At 39.0% G+C, this 23,802-nt stretch overlaps 1 protein-coding gene across 1 annotated transcript in view; it reads left to right on the top strand.

The window, feature by feature from the left end:
- The window catches only part of EPRS1 (glutamyl-prolyl-tRNA synthetase 1), a 60,927-nt gene extending 45,444 nt beyond the window's left edge, over nt 1–15,483 (top strand). The window contains exons 21-32 of the mRNA XM_043923130.1: nt 137–188; nt 660–869; nt 1,310–1,382; nt 2,619–2,698; nt 2,956–3,057; nt 4,093–4,248; nt 4,752–4,949; nt 5,416–5,589; nt 8,108–8,268; nt 10,895–10,973; nt 14,257–14,321; nt 15,121–15,483. Coding sequence (XP_043779065.1) covers nt 137–188; nt 660–869; nt 1,310–1,382; nt 2,619–2,698; nt 2,956–3,057; nt 4,093–4,248; nt 4,752–4,949; nt 5,416–5,589; nt 8,108–8,268; nt 10,895–10,973; nt 14,257–14,321; nt 15,121–15,271 — 1,501 coding nt within the window. The 3' untranslated portion in view covers nt 15,272–15,483. The remainder of the gene's footprint in view (nt 1–136; nt 189–659; nt 870–1,309; nt 1,383–2,618; nt 2,699–2,955; nt 3,058–4,092; nt 4,249–4,751; nt 4,950–5,415; nt 5,590–8,107; nt 8,269–10,894; nt 10,974–14,256; nt 14,322–15,120) is intronic.
- The last annotated feature ends 8,319 nt before the right edge of the window (nt 15,484–23,802 follow it).

Raw genomic sequence — 23,802 nt, 5'->3', positions numbered from 1 at the left:
GAGATAACAAACATAGAAATAACTCATACTGAAGAAAAACAAGCCATTTTGAAGTTTTGGGGTTTATTTCTGTTCAGCCTCAAAGCAGTTGCTGGATGAAGATAGAATAAAAATATTTTATTTTTTATATCTACAGGTTGGGTCTTGAGGCCAGAAAAGAAGACAATCTTGCAGATTGGTATTCTCAAGTGAGTATGGGCTCAGTTGGTTACTTCTTTTAAATTTCTCAAAGGCCACTTACATTTAGATTCTAAAATCCAGATACAGAGTAATAATGTATAATGCCTTTAGTAATCCATAGTATAGTCGTGAAACATGTCAGTCTTCAAAGCATGCTCACAGAAAGTATTGAACCGAGAAGTGGATCTATGAGATAGTCATTATTTTATTTTTGTTTTGTGTTTTGGTGAGGTGAAAGTATTAGTCCAAAGTAACAAAACAGTAAAACAGCAGAAGCAAGTTTAGAATTCAGGTCTTATTAATTTAGAGCACTTGTGTTTCTTAGAAGGATCTAGAAAGATCCATCTTACATGCACATGAAGAGGATGCACCAGCAGGGAAAGCCTCCAGACTTGAAGCTAGACTGTCATACTCGTGGCACTTACACTGTAATTTTCGTTCAGTTTAGGCTTCATAGAATGTATTTTTCTTTTAAAAAGGTCATCACAAAGTCAGAAATGATTGAATACTATGATGTAAGTGGCTGCTATATCCTTCGTCCCTGGGCACATTCCATTTGGGAATCCATCAAGGACTTTTTTGATGCTGAGATCAAGAAACTCGGTGTTGAAAACTGCTATTTCCCCATGTTTGTGTCTCAAGGTGCATTAGAGACAGAGAAGAATCATATTGCTGACTTTGCCCCTGAGGTAAATTAGCCCGCTTTCTCTATTTTTGTAGCTTTCTCTTATAAAGTCAAAAGTATATTTTCAATTCACACTTGAATAGTAATTTAAAAGACAGGTTACAGCAGTCAACTTAGAGAAATGTGAAGCCATTTTAAAAAGTTATATTTCTTTCATCAGTGTAAATCATGATTCTTTTTGTTACATTAATTAACCGGCTTTTACCTTTCAGTAAAAATTACAAATACAGTATAAATTATAAAATATTATGATTTTATATTACAAAATATAAAAAGTTATAAAGACAGTAAATATCTACCTTTTCTCACAGTGAACAGTAGTGGTTATTTTAACTTGCTTAATTGATATAGCAAAACTTGAAATAGAAATTTGCCTACATCTGTGGGTTCTTTTTCTAAAGTGCTGTTTAAAAAAATGTATGAAAAATGATTTTATGTTGCTAGGTTGCTTGGGTGACAAGATCTGGCAAAACAGAGTTGGCAGAACCAATTGCCATTCGTCCTACCAGTGAAACAGGTGAGGGTGGGCCTTGGAACACAGGAGAAAAGCTCATTGAACATTAGAGACAGCTTCCAGAGTTGAGTTTCACCTTTTATTTTGTGATATTTATAATTCCTGTTGATGATATACAAAGTGTAATGAATGTTGATAAAGATGAGTGCAGATTTGAGTGGCACAGAATTTTGTTCTCTGACAGTATGCTTTGTGGAGCTCTTTGTCATCCAGATAAATTTTTTTTTTTAAACCACTTGTATCATTTTTAATTTCATGCTATAATTTTTCAGAATTTCCCATGGAGTTTTATTCTTGGAATTGATTATAAAATTGCAAACACTAGTGTTTTATGCCATATTGACTTAGTCATTTTCGTGTTACTTTTATATAGGGTTTTTATAGGTTGATAAGTGATTTCATTTATACTTTGTATTATTCTCACAATGGTGTAGTTAGGAAAGTAGAGACAGCTACTGTTATCTCCATTTTGCAGATTAAAGAAAAAAGCTCTCTGATGGGTTAAATAGTTTTCCTAAAACTACATGTAACAAATGGGAATACCACTTGGAAAGTTCAAGCCTTTTGGCCTGTCAGTGTCTTCCAAAGTGGTTATCCATCTTTAGAGCTAGAGATTATTTGCTCTTTATTTGATACTCTTAGTGATACTCTTAATAATGATGCATTATTAAAATTATGACAGCAACTTTTTTTTTTCACATGACAGATTGGCAAAGTTTTCTTTTTGTTTTACTAATTGTAGATAATCCTGAATAGGCTATGATAAGACAAGTGTCTTCACTTAAATTAGTAGTTGATGGCACGAACTTTCAGACTCTGGGTAGGCACATCAGATAGATTTAATGTAAAGTCTGGTAGCTGCTGCATTTAGCAGGTTATTTAACTTCTCTAAGCTCACATTTTCAGTATTGAGATGATATTTATTTTGTGGGTTGAATGTGAGGATTGAACAGGGTAATGAATGCAAAGAACTTAATATAGAACATAGTATTTACTGTAAGATCTTCACTTAGTCTTTAGAAACAAAACACTGAGAAGTTGTCGAATTAAATGTAAATCTCATTGTGAAGAACATAAAGTACAGTCAAGTTTTTCCTTGACTAATCCATTTTATGAAATACAATACCATTCCCTCACCTGCACAGATACAGTGCTTTAGTTCCTGTTATGTTGCTGGTTTAATAGTACCAGCCTTCAAGGGGAATGACTAACTGCCCATGCTTCCCTGTGTCTTTTCAGTAATGTATCCTGCATATGCGAAGTGGGTGCAGTCCCACAGAGACCTGCCCATAAAGCTCAACCAGTGGTGCAGCGTGGTGGTAGGTGCACACCCATCTTGCAATTCGTCATTTTCTTCTTAGCCATTCTTCTTAGTCATTCTTCTTTTTCTTAGCCAAAAAAGACACACACACATTTTTTTTTCTTACTTTTATATTCAAAGGATTGGGAATATGAAAGCATTTTTGAAATACTGATATTTTGGATCACAATTGGGATTTCTCATTACTTACCACATAAAGTTGTCACTAAAAATTGAAAAGCTCTAACTATCAAACTGTGTTATTGCCTCTTCCAGCGTTGGGAGTTCAAGCACCCTCAGCCTTTCTTACGTACTCGTGAATTCCTCTGGCAGGAAGGGCACAGTGCCTTTGCTACATTTGAAGAGGCAGCAGAAGAGGTATAAAAGTTGTGTTCCATATTAATTCTGTTCTGACTTTTTGTCCAGACTATACATGCCTACCCCCACCCCAGCTGTAAGTAATGCAGTGCTATCTACATAGTAGTAATCATTCAGTAAATAACGAAGTTGAAATTTGGTCTGATCTCAAAGTGACATTATAAGACAGCTTTCTGGTATAAATTGTTTTGTTCCTTAAAATTTACATATCACCTCTTAAAATTAAAAACAGTTTAATTCAAATGTGTTAATGTTAGTTGCTCAGTCATGTCTGACTCTATGTGACCCCATGGACTAGCTCACCAGCCTCCTCTGTCCATGGTATTCTCGTGGCAAGAATATTGGAGTGGGTTGCCGTTTCCTTATCCAGAGGGATCTTCCCGATCTAGGGACTGAACCTGGATCTTCTGCATTGCAGGCAGATTCTTTACTGTCTGGGCATGAACTTAAGGAACTGCTTATTGAAATTTTATTAGAAAATGTACTGCTTTAAATTTTCAGATGAAAACAGTTTTGGACTTCAGTGTATAGAAGAAATTATTATAATATCATGGGTGAAATTAATTATTCTTCAGGATGTCTTCACCTAGGTTACTGTGTATCTTTCATAAGCATTCATTTTTCTCTTATATTCTAAGTTTATGTACATTAAAAATTATTCTAAAACAGATAGCTAATGAGAACCTACTGTATATCCCAGGGGCCCTTATTCAGTGCCCTGTGGTGATCTGAATGGGAAGGAAGAAGAGGGGATAGTGCAGCTGATCTCTGTGCTCTGCAGTAGACGCTAACGCAACATTGAAGAGCAGTTATACTCCAATAAAAGTTAGTTTAGAAAAATGCTCCGTCTCTTTGAGTTCTGCTTTGTCTCTCTTAATGAATTCACAATGGCTGCTTTAACCCTTCCAAGAAAAAAGATTTTTGTTTGAAGTGCTTTCCCCACCACAGTTAGTTTTAAATAGTACAGTTTTTATTGATCTATAACCAGTAAACATAGCATAAATTTTAAACACTTTTACATTTAACATGTTACAGGTTTTGCAGATACTTGACTTATATGCTCAGGTATATGAAGAACTCCTGGCAATTCCTGTTGTAAAGGGAAGAAAGACTGAAAAGGAGAAATTTGCAGGAGGAGATTACACCACTACCTTGGAAGCATTTATATCTGCCAGTGGAAGAGCTATCCAGGTATCAGACTGCCACAAAGGACTCCTAGGTGACTGAAAGCATAGCCATGGGCCGATCTGATAAATTTCTTCTGCCATCAGAGAAGTAGACTCTAAAAACAAAAATCAATATATCACATGCTTCTATGTCGTATTATAATTTCAGGCCAATCTGTCCCATTCCCCCGAATCTCCGATGTCGGTTAAGTCAAGCTTGTATCCTGAATTACCAGAGCATGGATATATTTTTTTAAACCTTTGTAATTAAAGTTACTCCTATGAAAGGGTCTGCCCACAGCAGAAGAGGTATAATAGTTGTCTTCTGTATTAATTCTGTAGAATTTTTTCTTTTTTTTTTTTTTTACTAATCTTAGTTTTTTTTGTATCAGTTATGCTTTAAAAACTCATTTAACATAAAAAATCAGGGAAGATGAATCAGATCTAGTACCAGGCTAAGGTGTGTGGTCTTAATAGTAATTTTCAAAGGCGAAATAGGTTGTTAAAAGATGTGTTTCTCTATTTTAGGCAGCAACATCACATCATTTAGGACAGAATTTCTCTAAAATGTTTGAAATCGTGTTTGAAGATCCAAAGACAGCAGGAGAGAAGCAGTTTGCCTATCAGAACTCGTGGGGCCTGACCACGCGAAGTATCGGTGTGATGACCATGGTCCATGGGGACAACGTGGGGCTAGTGTTGCCACCCCGTGTAGCCTGTGTTCAGGTAAGGGAAGTACTCCTGTTCATTATTTCTTTCATAAAATTCAAGCCTTATTTAGTAAAGAAAATTTAAAAGTGTGCTTTTCTGAATGTCATTCAGGTAGGTTTTGCTAATACTGAAACAACACAGAATACAATCTAGATTTTGGTGTTGTTCAACTATGTGTATTATTCATGTTATTGTTTTCTACCCTTTAAAATTTTCTACCTACTTTATAAAACTTCTAGAAATTATTTTTTGAAATGATTTATGATAGGTTAAATGAGAAACAAAAACGCATTTATTATGGACAAATAATATGCAGCTCGTTGCTAGATGTTCTGTGTAGATTAGAAACCGCAGAAGTTGATTTCTGTGAAGATTGACAGTCACTAGGAGGTTTTGATTTGTGAGTAGTAGGTGGTGATTGTGACTTCATTACTTCTGTATGATGCTGCTTTATATAAATTTGTGATGTGCTGGATTCTAGGTGATGGTTATTCCCTGTGGCATCACAAATGCACTTTCTGAAGAAGACAGAGATGCTCTAATTGCAAAATGCAATGATTACCGAAGGCGGTTACTCAGTGTCAATATTCGAGTTCGAGTTGATTTGCGAGATAATTACTCACCAGGTTGGAAATTCAATCACTGGGAACTCAAGGTAAAGTCTTAAGTTGCATATTTTACTCCCACTCTCCCAATTTGCATTTTTGTGTTTTGAATAAAAATGATCTTGAAGACCTTGTTTATGGTTAACAACCCCCCTATGGTTGTTACTAAAACATTTATATCAAGAATTATTTCAATAGTAAGACTATCAGAATCGTGGTGCATGGACATCAGCTGTTAACATCTGTGATTGGTGCAGCTAATCAGAGAGTAATTTCACACCACGTTGTTTCACAGTGGTTTGTTAATTTTTACTTTGTATATTTAGTATAAATTCTGATTTAATGTTTTTGATTTAACTTTTATTTATTGCACAGTTATTAATAGGTGATCAGTATTCTTTATTCCATTTTTCAAACTTCTGGGATTTTTTTCTTAATGATGAAACAGGAAATCTTGTTAGAACTAGCAGTTAGGAGTCAAGAATTTATAAACTCACATTACAGGCAGTGGATGGGAAGAGGTAGTGAGGTTGCAGGTTCAAGTTTTCAAATATGCAAGCTTAGCCATACTGGGATTATTCAGTATTAACAACGCATGTCCCCAAAGTCGCTCATCTTTTAGCTGTTTGTTAGTTTTAAATGGCCCCTCAGATAAATCTGTGCTGAGAGATAGTAGTTATATTGATGTTGCTTTCCTTTTGTGATATATTTTTTCCTTCACATACTCTCCTACCTTTAATAAAGACTTTAAAGTTGTGTAAATTTCCCTTTAATTGCAGTCTTTTTTATTTACTTGGAAATAGCAAGTGTGTGATTGCAGTAATACCTTGTCTAAACCCATTTGTACTTGCCCACGGTACCAAAAAGAAACCTATCCCTTGCTACTAACTGGACTGAAAGGTAAAAAATAGTCGTCCACGCTTGTGGGCCTCTCCTCTACATTCCTCTGAGCTGTCCTGGCTCTCCCTTGCCCAGGATAGAATGTAGTCCTAATGCATTTTTATTTTCATCTCTTTTTAGTTTCTTTTAATCAGGAGTAGTTCCTCAGCTTTTCGTTGTCATCCATGGTATTTACATTTTTGTAAATACAGGTCAGTTATTTTATAGAACGTTCTTCTGTTTTGATGATTGCTCATTAATTTTTGCCTTCTCCAGTGACTTTTCTTCTCTCTTCCTCCTGAGGGTAGTCTCCCACTTTTGATTTTCTGATTTTCTGCACTGATTTTTATTATTTGTATGCAATTCTTAATTACCCTGCAAAACATGAAGCTTCTTGAGGATAGGATCTCTCTTATTCATCTTTTTAAATCTCATTGCACTTAACACTGTTTCTTAACACATGTATACATTGGATGAATAAAGGGAAACAATAAAATAATGTGAAAGTATACAGTATTTTGTTCCAGAGTGGTGTTATTTTATAAAGTGAGTCTTCTGTAGGGGTAAATCATTTTTTTCTAGAGTAACATTTACATGTTTTCCTTTGGCTTTGGTTTGGGGGAATGACTGATCAGCTGAACTGTGTAGAGAGGCTCCTAACTTAAATTCAAAACGATTATAGAGGATCCTTCACTCAAAAAAGAAAAGTGTGTTAAAGTTTTGTCAGGAAATTTCTAGTCCCTAAAAGTGGGATCTCTCTTAAGCCTTAATCCACTCAGAGCAAACTTATTATGTGGATTCACAAGGATTGAACATCCACAAGGCTTAAACTGCATATGCTCCTTAAGCTCCTTTGTAAAAACCCTGGGCTCCTGGGGAATGGTTCTCAGAGTGCAGTCCCAGGACCAGCAGCTCAGCATCACGGGAGAACTTGATGAAAGTGAAGTGAGAAGTCCCTTGGTCATGTCCGACTCTTTGTGATCCGTGTACTGTAGCCTGTCAGTGATCCCATGTTTGTGCCTCTGTCCATAGAATTCTCCAGGCAAGAATACTGAAGTGGGTAGCCAGTTACCTTCTCCAGGGAATCTTCCCAACCCAGGGATAGAACCCACGTCTCCCGCATTGTAGATGGATTCTTTACCATCTTAGAACTTGATAGGATTACAGATTCTCGGGCCCCATTGCTGGACCTATGGTGATCAGAAACTCGGGTGGCAGAGCCCAGCAGTGTGTACTTTGACAAGTCCTTCGGTAATTCTGATGCTCAAGGTAGAGCAGCCAGAGCCAGGGCCTTGCCACCAAAGCATGCCATGTGCCGTGAATGAGTCGGGGGTGTGCCAAGGAGCCTACTGTGTTTACCCCCGTGTGCCATGCAAGTGTGATTTTCCACGTGTGCTGTTATGTGAGAGAAGTTAGGAACCGCAAGCTGGACAGCTGCCCTCGTGTTTCCCCATTAAACTTTTCCAGCTCAGAGCCACTTGGGCCCACCTTCTTTCCTTAGGTTTATGCCTTCTCATTGGAATAGGCTTCTGAAATATATCAGGAATATTACCTTCTCTTAAAAATGGCTTGCATCTGTCTTTGTGTTTCAGGTATTTATGATCTATAGTAGGTAAAGCCATGATATCAGTCTGTTTATTCAATTGGAGATGTGCATGTGTCATTTTTCACTGCTTTTTTGTTTTCTAGGGAGTCCCGATTAGACTTGAGGTTGGGCCACGTGATATGAAGAACTGTCAGTTTGTAGCTGTCAGACGAGACACTGGAGAAAAGCTGACAATTGCTGAAAATGAGGCTGAGACGAAGCTTCATGCTATTTTGGAAGACATCCACGTTAACCTCTTTACCCGGTCAGTTCCTTAAAGTTGCTTGTGTCTCTTGTTTTCTCATTGTGCTCAGCCTTTGAGATCTCTACCACAGAATCCTTGATTGGCCCCATGGGAAGTCATCTTTCCCTCCGAACTCCCATAGTTCTTAATTGGCCTTTCTCTTTGGTTTTTTGACTTGTATTGTGATTATTTTATGTATGCATTCTGCTCCCTATTGGGTTTGGAGTGATGGACTATCTGTCCCTTCGACTGATTTGGGTTCATTTTAGATCCAGGCTTTTATGATACATCAGATTTGAGGGACAGAGGCACTGATTCACACTTGTTGGGTACACATTAGCAGCACCTGGGGAGCTTTTCAAAACTACCTGTGCCTGGGACCCTCCTGGAGAGGTGTTAACTGGCCTAGGGCGCCTGGCACCTTGAGTAGTATACACCCCCTGATGGTGATGATATGTCACCAAGGCTAAGAACCTCCTGAAGGGGGCTGGGGGTGATGGGAAGGCTTGAGGCTGCCCTGACCTCTGGAGAGGGGACTTTTAGAATCACAGATCTCAAGGCAGAGACACTAGAAGATGGGTGGCCTATGGGTGGCACCTTATTTTCTTTTCTGTCCACCTGAAGGTGGACCTGTGGCCACTGGGGATAGAGGCTCAGTTTGTTGTGGGGGCGGGGGGGTGGATTGTGCCTGCACCTTGCTTGTTTATCTTCTAATACCTGTGTCTGATTTATGTTCATCTTCAGTAAATCTTGCACATAAGGAGTGAACTAGTTTTAGCCTTGGCTTTGGTGCTTTTATGTGATGGTAGTAGGCAAATGAACTTGCTTTTGTTGGCTGGCTTGCCTTAAAATGCGAATGATAATACGTCTCTTGAGGATGACTTTCATGGATTTTTTGGCCAACAAATGCATAATTCTTGTGAAGTTCATCTGCACTCAGAGCAGGAGATACTGTCAGAGATGCAAGATTAGAAAGCTGCCTGTCCTTGTTGCTGTCACCTGAATAGTGCTCTCAGCACAGTGACTATTCTCCAGAGTTTCTCTTCAGAGTCACCTGAGAGCTTTGGGAACAGAAAAATACCTGGGTCTTATACCTGGAGACTCTGATTCATTAATTTTAAGATAGATTCTGGTCACCTGTATTGTTAAAATGCTCTGTGTGATCCAGATATACACCCCTGGTTGGAAAAAACACTGCTTTAATGGCTAAAAAAACAGGACTTTATTGACTTAAAAAAATTTTTTAATTGGAGGCTAATTTCTTTATAATATTGTCATGGTTTTTGCCATACATTGACATGAATCAGCCATGGGTGTACATGCATTCCCCATCCTGAACCCCCCTCCCACCTCCCTCCCCATCCCATCCCTCAGGGTCATCCCAGTGCACCAGCCCTGAGCACCCTGTCTCATGCATTGAACCTGGACTGGCGATCTGTTTCACATATGATAATGTACATGTTTCAGTGCTATTCTCTCAAATCATCCCACCCTCGCCTTCTCCCACAGAGTCCAACAGTCTGTTCTTTATATCTGTGTATTGACACTTTAATTCAGTAAATTTATTAATGTAAGTTGCTTGCATTAATAGTGCATTTTTTCCCCTCCTTAAGGCTTTAGCCTTGAAAGTGGCATACTCGTTTCTGTATCTTATTGGCTGTAACTTGGTCACTTGGGCCCACCCACCTCACTGCAAAAAAGTCAGAAGAAAGGGAAACAGATTTGGTGGACAGCAAACAGTCATGGTTAGGGTTCCCACAGTCTAGCCCTGAGGTTCAGAAAAGAAAAATATGCCTTCTCTTCACTGGTCCCCACCCGTGAGTGCTCCTCATGTGATGTGTGACTTTGAGTGTGGAAGAGAATAATATTTATTTCATTTCTGGAACCTGAGGTTCTTACAAAAGACTTACAGAGTATGTGAAAATAGCTTGAATAATGTATATTTATGTGTTTTTTTTCCTTTTTTAAACATTTTCATGCCTTTGTGCTTGATTCTCACAACAATTTGATATGGTAGTTAGATAAGTATTTTTCCAGTTTTGTAGAAGGGAAAACTAAGACCAGAGAAGTTTAAATGATAACCTAGACTCTGGTAGGTACTAAGTGGTAAAGCCAGGAGTTACAGTGTTGATCAGTAGATATTTAATGACTATGACAGAAGTAATTGTTACCTGTGTGTGCTTGGCAAATTTGTTAATGTTTCCAATAATGCAGTGATGAGCTAACTAATAACTAGTGATGAAGTTCACTGAATGTCACTGCTGGAGACAAAGTTGAGGTTCATGTTGAATTCTTTTAAATTCCAAGTTGTTATTCTTCCATTAAATTATGGCATTAAAAAAAACTTCGCCATATTAGTAAGAGAAAATACGTATTCACTTCTAATTCTGGGTAGCCTTTGGCTCAGTGGTGAAGAATCGGCCTGACAGTGCAGGAGACGCAGGAGATGCGGGTTTGATCCCTGGGTCTGGAAGATCCCTTGGGGAAGGAAATGGCAACCCACTCCAGTATTCTTGCCTGGGAAATCCCATGGACAGAGGAGCCTGGCGGGCTCCCATCCCTGGGGTTGCAGAGAGTGGGACACAGCTGAACTAATGCGTGCTTGAGTTTATTAGGAGGAAAAATACGTATTCTGCTTACTTGATAGGGCTTCTGAAGACCTGAAGACGCATATGGTTGTGGCTAACACCATGGAGGACTTCCAGAAGGAGCTCGATTCTGGGAAGGTAAGAGAACTCTGAAAATTTTTAATATAAATGTATTTCAGTGAGTGGTATTTTAAGACTCATTGAATTTATGTTTCATGTTAATCCCTTTTTCAAAGCCTGTCACACAAAAGGTTTATATATTATTCAGCCTCTGTTTTCCATTGACTTTCCTACAGCAAAAAATATTCTGTCATTTTTGGATAACCCTGTGAACTGATTTTATAAAAGCTTTCTCTCATGTTCATTAGGCTCATTGAATGAGTTTCATTCTGTATGACCCCTGATATTTTCATTATTGAAAAATTTCATTTCGTGTTCTCAGCTTAAGTTCCTAAAGTAAGCATTGTTTTAGTTTCAGAAGTGTAATGGGTGGTTTCCTAAAATAAGGAATGCCTGTTTCTGATCTCTCACTGTATATACTTACCCAGATCTTAATTGATTGATCTTTCTGAATAATGAGTGAAAAATATTACTCATTTCTAAGCCTGTTTTTGAGAATGAGTGGGTACTACTGGATTCCATAAAACTGCATGGGTTTTTCTAATGACTCTTGAAGATTTTATCAGTTTTGTGTGCTCTGTATATGCAGATGTTCCCAGCCAAAACTTAGTTTTCATAGAGAAGAAGTTTCAGTTTGTAAAATTATCAATTACTGGAATGAATCACTTATGAACTTTAGTATTCTGGTATACATGTTTACTTATACAGCCTGTTCTGTGTCCCCAGATTATAAATGAGAAAGCCATGGGCCAGAGTCTAAATGAATTACCCCAAGCCATACAACAGCAGGCCTAGTATTAGAATTTGGGTCTCTCTTCTGATTCAGCTTAATGTACTTTTTCTCTGTGTCTTTTTAAAAAATTCATCCTGAGGGTATAAGACAGGATTTTAGTTGCTTGTGATCATTATCCTCTTAATATGTCTGTCAGTTTACTACTCTGAAAAATAAGTACAAAATAGTATCAAAGTCCCCTTCTGATCTATAATTCTGCAGTATTTAGCCTTCTATTATTCTTGGTTTATTGCCTTGGTAATCTTCCACCTTTCTCATTTCCATCATTTGTCACTTCACTTCAAACTACATATTTCAGATTTCTATTTCTTCTAGCCTTTTTGCCTAAGAATGGACACTGTGTATATTTTTTCTTCCACTGTGCTTTATTTACTTATTTTCATAATTTTTTTGTTCTGTAAAGTATTGAATTTTATGATTTCCTTTATTAAAGAAATATGGTAGTCATTCTTACAGTAAAGTCTATTAAAGACATTGCATAAGAGTTAATAAATCAATAGAGTAACTTATCAGTTAATCCGTTGCTTTCAAAGAAGTGAATCTCAGCAGATATTAGTGGAATCATATTCTAATATTGGATAAGCTGTTGGAGAGATTTCAACACCTGTCCTCAGCCAGAATACAGTGTTTTGGTTGTGTGTGCAAAGATCACACAGAGACCACAGCAGCTGTTGTTTCTGGTATTCAGTGGTCGGTTTCATCTCCCATCTCACCTCTTGTTGGTCAGCTTAGCTATGTTGACTGACTGTCAAGCAAGCTTTGAAGCTGTGGTAAATAAAATTGGATTTACTGGGAGGGGAGAAGGAGGAGGGGATCTTTGGAACTTGAATGTAAGTGAGAGTTTCATATAACAACAACCCTCCCTTGTTGGTATAAATGAAAAAAATTTTTTCTAATATATCTGATTTGTAGGACTTGATTTTAGTAAATTTTTCCAAGGAGGTGGTCTTAATCAAATGAAAAATAGATGTCATTTATATGTAACATATACTTCTTACTGTTGACATAAATATATCATTAATCTGTTGATCATTATTTCTATTATTACATTACTATTTCTCATCAGTAACATTTCTGCTGAAGAGTTCCAGACACTATATATTGCAAAAGATTTTGTCTTTTTAAAATATAGATGTAGAAAAAAATGAAAGATAAAAAGGTAAAAACCTTTCTATGGCTGAATAAATTGCCTAAAAATGTGTATTCTTCTTTCACATTAATGAATTATGTGCATAAATAATAAGAAATTTCAGATCTTATCAAAAGCTTTGAGGCTAAAAAGAATTGAATCTTTTGGTTTTTCACAAAATTATCATTTATGAGTCCAAATGCATCTAATGACAACTTTGGTTGAATTTGTTTACATGCTTTACCATTTTAAATTAAAAAATTTTTTTTAGAAATACCTTTTCAAGTCTTAGTGATTTTTTTTCCCTTGGTGCAAAGAAATAAGACTCCTATAAAATTTGTTAATGTTATAAAAAATATAGCTTTGTGTTGTACATTAAGAAAAATAAAATTTCTAAGAAACTAAATTTAAATTTATTATTGCAGTCTTTGTAATTGGATTAGTATTTATATCATTGCATAATTAGAGACTGATTAAAGTTCTCCCCCCATTCTGTCTTTTAGAATAAATTTTAAATAATACTTTTAAGAATGTACAGTTTTTTCATGCTTTTTGTCTGTGTAAATGCTAATGATTTAGTAAGTTTCAATACAGGGAATTAACTTTGTTAGTTCGGCTGTTATATCTGTAGGTTTGTTTTTTCTTCTGTTTTCATTGCACAGTTTCTACATTTAGATTTTACATTATTAATTTATGTATCCAATAATTAGTTTTATAGTATTTCTATATAAAATTAAAATTATATACTTAATTATATGAACTTCCTTGGTGGCTCAGACAGTAAAGAATCTGCCTGCAATTCAGAAGACCTGGCTTTCCGTTCCTGGGTCAGGAAGATCCCATGGAGAAAATGGCCGCCCACTCCCGTAGTCTTGCCTGGAGAATCCCATAGACAGAGGGGCCTGGTGGGCTGCAGTCCATGGGGTCACAAAGAGTCGGACAGGACTGAGTGACTGACGCTTTCTTTCACTGAAAATCAGTTTACTGTTTGTCCTCTCCATCCTCCGGATAACCATGGAGCCAGGTAGAGCAGGCGGCAGTGCAGATTTGAGATGAGGATGATTTGAAATTCACTTTTTGTTCCTTCTCTTTAGCACTATATTGCAGCCAGTTTATTTGGTCATTTAAGTTTAAGTATATTACAAAGATGTCTTTGTTATGTGCAGATGTTACATGAAGTGTGGGTTTGGGATAGTGGAAAACATTTCTTTCCTATCTCGGGCATCTCTGAGCAAAGTTCTTAGCAGGTTTGCAGGGTGTCATGGCCTGGAAAGGGCTGGGAGGCCTGTCCTTTTTGCTTGCAGGTTTAATACAGAGCTCAAATGTTCCTTTTGTAGAATAGAAGGAGTTGTAAATACTGAACCTTTTGTTCTTATTAGATTGTCCAGATTCCTTTCTGTGGGGAAATGGATTGTGAAGATTGGATCAAAAAGACCACTGCTAGGTAAGATAATTATGTTTTAACAGATAAAACCTATGAGGTATTGCAATGAAAAAGAATAGAAATGTATGGCATATATGACCCAGCAATCCCACTTCTGGGCATACACACTGAGGAGGCCAGATCTGAAAGAGACACGTGCACCCCAATGTTCATCGCAGCACTGTTTATAATAGCCAGGACATGGAAGCAACCTAGATGCCCATCAGCAGACGAATGGATAAGGAAGCGGTGGTACATATACACCATGGAATATTACTCAGCCATTAAAAAGAATTCATTTGAATCAGTTCTAATGAGATGGATGAACCTGGAGCCCATTATACGGAGTGAAGTAAGCCAGAAAGATAAAGACCAATACAGTATACTAATGCATATATATGGAATTTAGAAAGATGGTAACAATAACCCTATATGCAAAGCAGAAAAAGAGACACAGATGTACAGAACAGACTTTTGGACTCTGTGGGAGAAGGCCAGGGTGGGATGTTTTGAGAGAACAGCATCGAAACATGTATATTATCTAGGGTGAAACAGGTCAGCAGCCCAGGTTAGATGCATGAGACAAGTGCTCGGGCCTGGTGCACTGGGAAGACCCAGAGGGATGGGGTGAGGAGGGAGATGGGAGGGGGGATCGGGATGGGGAACACATGTAAATCCATGGCTGATTTATGTCAATGTATGACAAAAACCACTACAATATTGTAAAGTAATTAGCCTCCAACTAATAAAAATAAATGGAAAACAAACAAAAAAAATGTATGGCATAAATAAATGGAGTTTTTCTTTGTTTTTAATTCAGGGATCAAGATCTTGAGCCTGGTGCCCCGTCGATGGGAGCTAAAAGCTTGTGCATCCCCTTCAAACCACTCTGTGAGCTGCCGCCGGGAGCCAAGTGCTTGTGTGGAAAGAACCCTGCCAAGTACTACACCTTGTTCGGTCGTAGTTACTGAGGCATGAAACGAAACCCCAGCTCCAACCCTCCTCACTTTTTAAAAAAAGAATTGATACTAATCTTCCCAGATAGAGACAGTTTTATGATTTTTTTAAAAATAGAAGTTCTAAAAGGAAGTCACACGAGACAAATACCTATTCTTATGCCTAAATCAACAGTGGATAAAAGATTTTTCTGTAACCAGCCCCAGTAATAAATATCATGAACTAATACTGTTTCATGTATTCATTTGTTTCTGAAATACCTTAATTATGTGCCACAGTTATTCTAACTGTTCTGCTCCGTGTAGCCCTCTTGTTTCACACCTTGCACCACCAATTTCCCGTTTCTTCCTTGTTGGAGTGCTTCCTGTTCGTAACTCCTTGGAATTTAAAATTACCCTTAATCTTTCTGTTTAAAAAGTGAACTACAACCACAGATGTCCCAAAAGAGATTTCTCATGAACTTCTGTCTCCTCTTGTTCTTCCTGGTTACTGTGGGGTCTCTAAAACACCAGTCATGACTTACTAGTAATAAGGCCGCCTGATCTCTACTTCCAGTTTTGCACTTTTACTCGCTCACCCTGCTTCTGCGCCTGTCCACCGCCCCCACACGCTTCTGTTCTCAGAGAGGTCAGACTGCCACCTCTGCCCGAAGCTGACTTCTTAGTTCCTTGTCTTACCACGTCTCACTGCTCTAACTCTGCTGCTAGAAAACGTTGCTGTTGTTTTTTTTTTCCCCCACTAAAATCACTCTCATGATTTGCCCTCTTGCTTCTGGCTCTTCTTTCTTTCTTTTCTTTTAAAAATGTATGTTATTATTTTTTGGTTGTGCTGGGCCTTCGTTGCTGTGCTCAGGCTTTCTCTCGTTGCAGTGAGTGGAGGCTGACCTTGGTTGCATTGCTCAGGCTTCTCGCTGCGGGGGCTATTCTTGTTGTGGAGCGTGGGCTTTAGTAGTCGTGGTGTGTGGCTCTGCGGTGTGCAGGCTTCAGTAGTTGCGGCACACAGGCTCAGTAGTTGTGGCTCGTGGGCTGTGGAGCACTGGCTCAGAAGTTGTGTACTGGCTTAGTTGCCCTGCAGCACGTGGGACCTTCCCGAACTGGGGATAGAACCCGTGTCCCCTGCATTGGCAGGCGGATTCCTATCCACTGTGCCACCAGGAAAGTCCGTCTTTTTCTCAGTCATGTGTCTTCCACTGGCTTCCTTTCCTTGGCCTGCTTGTTAAGACATCGGTGTGCTGTGTCCATACTTGGCCCTTTTTTTCTTTTAAGAATTTTTTTTTTTAATGTGGACCATTTTTAGTCTTTACTGAACTTGTTACAATATTGTTTCTGTTTTGTGTATTGGGTTTTTTTTTTTGGCTGAGAGGCATGCAGGATCTTCGCCCCCCTACTAGGGATCTGTCCTGTATCCCCTGCATTGGAAGGTGAAGTCTTAACCACTGGATTGCCAGGGAAGTCCCTGGGTACTCGCCTGTTCCTTAATCAGCCTCATCTCATCCTGTGGTTTCAAATAGCATTAATAATAGGATAATGACTCTGAACAGTTTTCTCTCCAAGACTGAGCTTTAGCCCTCCATCCCAACTGCATGTTGGGTGTTCTTGAGTGTTGGATCAACATTTCAGGTCAACCTGTCGCAAAAACCTCATTTCACTCTGCTCCCAGACCTGTTCCTCCTACATACAGTATTTCCTGCCTGAAAGATTAGCATTACAAAAATGGACCTTTTCACTTAAACTAGAACCCCGAGAGTCCTCCTAGTTGGCATCTCCAGCACCCCATCAGCCACACTCAGTTGGCTGTGAAACCTATTCCTGTTACCTCTGATGTCTCTTGGGTCCCTCCTTTCACAGATCAAGGTCACCTTTTCACCTGTTACCTCTTACACTGATCACTGCTGCCCTCCAGTTTCATCTCCAGGCCAGACTATTCCACATTCCCACAGGTGTTGTTTTTTTTTTTTTTTTTTTCCCTAAACTACAGTATGTTGAGACATTTTTTTTCCCCTTAAAATCCTTTCATAGCTCACCATCACTAACAGAATAATAAACTGTAGTCTCTTTCTGTTCAGCCCACCTGTCTAGTCTCCTTTTCAACCAGTCTAGTAGAGTCCTTTGCAACCTAACTATTTGGGATTCCCTATAAACCACATATTATTTCTTCTGGCCTTTTGCCTGCAGTGCTTTTCATTGCCCATTTCTTTTTTTTTTTCCTTGTTTTTCTTTTAGTCATTTTGATTTATTTATTTTTTTTATTAGTTGGAGGCTAATTACTTCACAACATTTCAGTGGGTTTGGTCATACATTGACATGAATCAGCCATAGATTTACACGTATTCCCCATCCCGATCCCCCCTCCCACCTCCCTCTCCACCCGATTCCTCTGGGTCTTCCCAGTGCACCAGGCCCGAGCACTTGTCTCATGCATCCCACCTGGGCTGGTGATGTTTCACCATAGATAATATACATGCTGTTCTTTCGAAACATCCCACCTTCACCTGCCCATTTCTTGTCTACTTGGTTTATCTCCTTATTTCAGAGCCTTGCTCCACCCAATATGTTATCCCACTTGGTGGTGATAAATGTAAAGGGAAAAGTTTCCAAAAAGGACTTGAAGTTTGAGCTGTGCTTTGAGGGGTGAGTAGAATTTTAATAAACAGAAGAGGAAGGACATTCTAGGCAGAAGGAAAAACATATGCAAATCCTTTCAAAGTATCTACTGTGCATGAGAACACAGCAAAGCTATCCTGAAGTAAGAAATTACCAGAGGAAAGCAGATTACATAGAACATGATTCCAGATGCCTTGCTTAATGAGATAGGTGTCTGAGCCATACTTTGTACTCAGAATTATTATTGATATATGGCAGTTCAGGATGTTTTATCTTGGTTTTCTACTGTTAGTAGCTGTATAAACTTTCTATTCCTTCAGATGAAGGAGAGAAGTCTATATCAGAGTTACTCTACCTCATAAAGTGCTCAGAACAACACTGGGCACATAATAAAAGCTAGTGTTAGTTACAACAGTGAGGCAGGGTCACTTGGAAGTTGCTCCTGGGATATATAGCTTTCGTTAACAGTAATTACCTTGGTGCCTAGGAGTTTGATTTTTGTCTGCAAATTAATAAATACTTTAAAGCAGCAGTCCTCAATCTTTTTGGCACCAGGGACTGGTGGAAGACAATTCTTCCATGGGCCAGGGAATGGGGGATGGTTTCAGGATGATTCAAGCGCATTATATTTATTGTGCACTTTTCGTTATTACATTATCAGCTCCATCTCAAATCATCAAGCATTAGATCTGGGAGGTTGGGGACCCTTGCTTTGAAGGGCAAAGTACTTTTTTTGTTTGTTTTTGCCAGTCCCTGACAAAAGCCTGAAAAGTAGATCAAAGACTGTAACCACACTTTGTTCTGTGGCCCTTGGCTATTTTGGAGGCGGTGGGCATCTCGCACACACAGATAGATAGGTCCCATGCTATTGTTTGAAGTTTCATATGCACAAAACCAATCACAGAAAAGCTTGACCTTTGCTGTTTTAAAGAAATGCTCACTATTTAAAGGAACTCTCCAGTAAGCAGTTATATTAGGAAAGGAATCCTTAACCCCAAATCTATGTGTGATAAATTGGCTGTTTTCTTAAATTGAGGCTCAGCTAAAATATCAAAACTCATCCAAATATCTTAAGCTCAGTGGTGCTTTTCAAGAAGGTGTGTCAACCTGTCTACAAACAATATCCTTTTAGAAATGATCACTATTTTTTACTGGCAGACTGCAGTCACTAGCTAGATACATGACTGACAGGAAAGTGATCATGTGCCTAATATTCATGGTTTTCAAAAAGAAAATAAAGAGGTCAAGGTATATTACTGCAGACACTGCTCGCTGTGATTTCTGGTGTAGATCCCATATTAGTAAACTCTAGTTCATCTATGATAGTGTGTTTAGAATAGTTCCTAATTATGTCAGTAAATCACATGAAGCCTTCATGAAAATTGGACAGCAACTCATTTGGCTGCTAGTGGCGAGGTCAGCAGCATTGGAACACTCCATAAGACAAGCAAAGAGGCATTATGATTTGAGAGTCCGGATATACCACCCTACTTATATCTGGTTTTTGTTATAAATATTAGTCATCTGTTATATAACTATATAACTTTTCCTATTTTTTTGATAGTTGGTGATTTTTCACTGATACATGAATGAGATAAATGTATAAAGCTGTGGATTTAACTGTAGATTTCTTTTGTATTTAAGTTGCAGTCATTGTCTTCTATGTTAGTTTGCGGAAAGCAAAAACATTTTTTATTGAAGGATAATTGCTTTACAGAATTTTGCTGTTTTCTGTCAAACCTCAACATGAATCAGCGATAGGTATACATACATCCCCTCCCTTTTGAACCTCCCTCCCTTCTCCCCCACCCCCCTTTCCACCCCTCTAGGTTGATACAGAGCTCCTGTTTGAGTTTGCTGAGCCATACAGCTTTCTATTTTACAGATGGTAATGTAAGTTTCCATGTTACTCTTTCCATACATCTCACCCTCTCCCCATGTCCATAAGTCTATTCTCTATGTCTGTCTCTCCATTGCTGCCCTGTAAATAGAAGGAAAAACCTTTTTCTCCCTACACTGAAGGGCTTCCCTGGTGGCTCAGTGGTAAAGAATCTGGTTGTCAATGCAGAAGATGTAGGTTTGATCCATGTGTGGGGAAGATCCGCTGGAGGTCTGCAGTCCATGGGGTTGCCAAAGAGTCAGACTCGAAGTAGCAACTAAACAACCAAAACATATAACTATGGTGTTCAGTGGCTGTCAGGAGCATTCAAGAATTTGGGGAGACAGCTACCCCTACCCTGTTACTTTCAAACATATCTTTGGCTCTTTGTCACTTTTACTATGTCTACAAAGCGCTAGCCATTTATTTCTTTAATAAATTGAGTGCCTGCAATGTAAAAAGTGTTAGAGCAGACAGTGGAGAGTGAAATCAAACATGTCTTTTCCTCTTCTTGGCTTCATCTCAAAACTGTTCTATTTTAGATGGAAAATCAGGCTGTCAAGTGGACAAGGAGATGGACTGACGGTGGGAGGTCACTGCCTACTGACAGTGACACAGACACATCCTGAGATGATCCCTGCCAAGAGTAGCACAGAGAACAACCCTGTCGTTGGGATGACAACAGCTGGAGAATGAAGTCCATCCCATTGTGCCACCCCATCGGGCTTAGAGTAACAGGCACAAATACGTGTCTGCGGCTCAGTCGGTGATGCTAAACCAGTGGCTTTGTTCAACCTGACTGAAAAATTGAAGAGCTTGGAACATCAATAGTACTGAAATGATATAAAAAGATTCTATTAAATAAGTCTCAGATGATACAACTCTTTTGGCAGAAAGTAAAGAGGAACTGAACAGCCTCTTAATCAGGGTGAAAAAAGAGAATAAGAAAGCTGACTTAAAACTCGACATGCAAAAAACTGAGATGATGGCATCTGGTCCCATCACTTCATGGGAAATAGATGGGGAACAAGTGGAAACAGTGACAGATTTTATTTTCTTGGGCTCCAAAATCATTGCAGATGGTGACTGCAGCCATGGAATTAAAAGATGCTCCTTGAAAGAAAAGCTATGATAAACCTAGACAGTGTAAGACATCATTTTGCTGACAAAGGCCTGTATAGTCAAAGCTATGGTTTTTCCACTAGTCACGAACGGATTTGAGAGTTGGACCATAAAGAAGGCTGAGCACCAAAGAGTTGATGCTTTCGAATTGTGGTGCTGAAGAAGACTCGAGACCCTTTGGTCAGCAAGGATCAAACCAGTCAATCGTAAAGGAAGTCAACCCTGAATATTCATTGGAAGGACTGATGCTGAAGCTGAAGCTCTAATACTTCAGCCACCTGATGTGAAGAGCGAGCTCATTGGAAAAGACCCTGATGCTGGGAAAGATTGAGGGCAGGAGGAGAGGACGACAGAGAATGAGACGGTTAGATGGCATCGCTGACTGAATGGACATGGTTTTGAGCAAACTCCAGGATATAGTGAAGGACCAGAAAACCTGGCATGCTGCAGCCCATGGGGTTGCAAAGAGTTGGAGACAACTTAGCAACTGAACGACAACAACAAAGTCTCATGTAATAGGGTCACCAAAACCAAATTCTGTGATGAAGAAACACCTGTTGAATGAGTGAGGAGCTTGGGGTTTAACAGACTGGTGACAATGTTAACACTGATGTTACTTTACATGTGCTAAATATGTAACTGGCTTCTCAGGTGGCAGAGTAGTAAAGAATCCACCTGCCAATTCAGGAGACAGGGGAGATGCAGCTTCTTGGGTCAAGAAGGTCCCCTGGAGTAGAAAATGGAAATGTACTCAAGTATTCTTGCCTGGAAATTTTCATGGATAGAGGAGCCTGGCGAGCTATAGTCCATGGGGTCGCAAAGAGTTGTACGACCTTGTGTGCACACAAATATGTAATTGTACTGTATTGCCTTCATTCATTCATTTTCTCAGTCTTCTGAACAATTATTTCAGAGCTTTTTTCCCTTTGGATTTTCAGTACTTCCCCTTTCTGACTTTTGATTGACCATGTTGTCTGTTTCACTAAGAAGATAGAGACAATACAAAGAGACCCACAAGAACCCCCACCACATCTTCCCCACTCAAGTGTCCACATTTTCACCTTCTCTGCTATTTCAGATGAACCATTGCCTTTTTAAAAAATTTATTTTATCATTTGTTTTATTAAAGTATAGTTGATTTATAATATTATGTTGGAGAAGGAAATGGCAACCCACTTCAGTATTCTTCCTGGAGAATTCCATGGACAGAGGAGCCTAGCGGGTTACATACAGTCCATGGGATCACAAAGAGTTGGACATGACTGAGCGGCTAACACGCACATTGCATTAATTTCTACTATATGTTAATAGCAAAGTGACAGTTATATCTGTTTCTTCATATTCTTTTTCATTATGGTTTATCACAGGATATGGAATGTAGTTCCTTGTGCTATACAATGTTGTGCTTAGTCAGTCAGGTCTGACTCTTTGTGACCTCATGGACTGTAGCCCGCCAGGCTCCTCAGTCAATGGGGATTCTCCATGGCAAGGATACTGGGGTGGGTTGTCATGCCCTCTTCCAGGGGATCTTCCCAACCCAGGAATCGAACTGGGGTCTCCTGCGTTGCAGGCAGATTCTTCACCAGCTGAGTTACCAGGGTAGCCCATACAGTGCTATATGGTAGGACCTTGTTTTTATCCATCCTATGTGTGTTTACATCTGCTCATCCCAAACTCCCAATCCTTCCTTCCCCTCCACTCTCTCCCGCTTGGCAACCACAAGTCTGTTCTCTATGTCTGTGAGTCTGTTTCTGTTTTGTAAATAAGTTTATTTGTATCATTTTCTTATATTCTACATATAAGTGATAACTGGTATCTGGTTTTCTCTTTCTGACTTACTTCACTTAATATGATAATCTCTACATCCATCTATGTTGGTGCAAATGGCATTTCATCCTTTTTATGGCTAATATTCCATGGTATGTATAATATATACTACATTTTCTTTATCCATTCATCTGTCAGTGGACATTTAGGATGTTTCTCTGTCTTGGCTATAGTAAATAATGCTGCTGTGAACATAGGGGTGTATGTATCTTTTTGAATTATAGGTTTGTCCAGATATATGCCCAGGAATGGGATTGCTAGATCATATGGCAATTCTATTTTTAGCTTTTTGAGGAACCTCCACACTCTGTTCCATAGTGGCTGCACCAGTTTATATTCCCACCAATAGTCACACCCCCTTCAGCATTTATTATTTATAGATTTTTAAACGATGGCCATTCTGAACTAGTATGAGGTGGTATCTCATTGTAGTTTTGATTTGCATTTCTCTAATAATTAGCAATATTGAGCATCTGTTCATGTGCCTGTTGGCCATCTGGATGTCTTCGGAGAGATGTCTATTTAGGCAGATGAACATTCTTCTCATAGCAGAGGGCAGCACCCCCACATGTGCCCTAAAACTCCTCCCCTCTGGCCGCCTCGATGGTGACACTTCAGCAGCTCTGCCCATGTATCATCACATCTTCTTTCTCTACTGGATCTTTCCATCAGCTTAAAAATGTGCTGTTACCTTCCCCAACCTAAAAATACCCTTTCTTGTCTCCATATTCCTTTTGCTTTACAATAAAACTCCTCGAAAGGATTATCTGTACTTGCCATCTCCAGTTTCTTCTCTCTGTTCTCTTGAACCCAGTTCATGCTGTTGTTCAGTCACCAAGTCGTGTCCAGCTCTTTGCGACCCCATGGACTGCAGCACGCCAGGTTTCCCTGTCCTTCACTATCTCTCAGAGTTTGCTCAAATTCACATCCATTGAGTTCAGGGATGCTATCTAACCATCTCAGCCTCTGCTGCTCCTTCTCCTTTTCGATCTTTCCCAGCATCAGGGTCTTTCCCAATGAGTCCGCTTTTTGCATCAGGTGGCCATAGTGTTGGAGCTTCAGCTTCAGCATCAGCCCTTCCAATTCTGGGTTGATTTCCTTTAGGATTGACTGG

This window comes from Cervus elaphus, chromosome 14, assembly GCF_910594005.1.
Source record: "Cervus elaphus chromosome 14, mCerEla1.1, whole genome shotgun sequence".
NCBI lineage: Eukaryota > Metazoa > Chordata > Mammalia > Artiodactyla > Cervidae > Cervus > Cervus elaphus.
The sequence above is the reverse complement of the archived record's forward strand: the minus strand, read 5'-3'. Positions and strand labels throughout refer to the sequence as shown.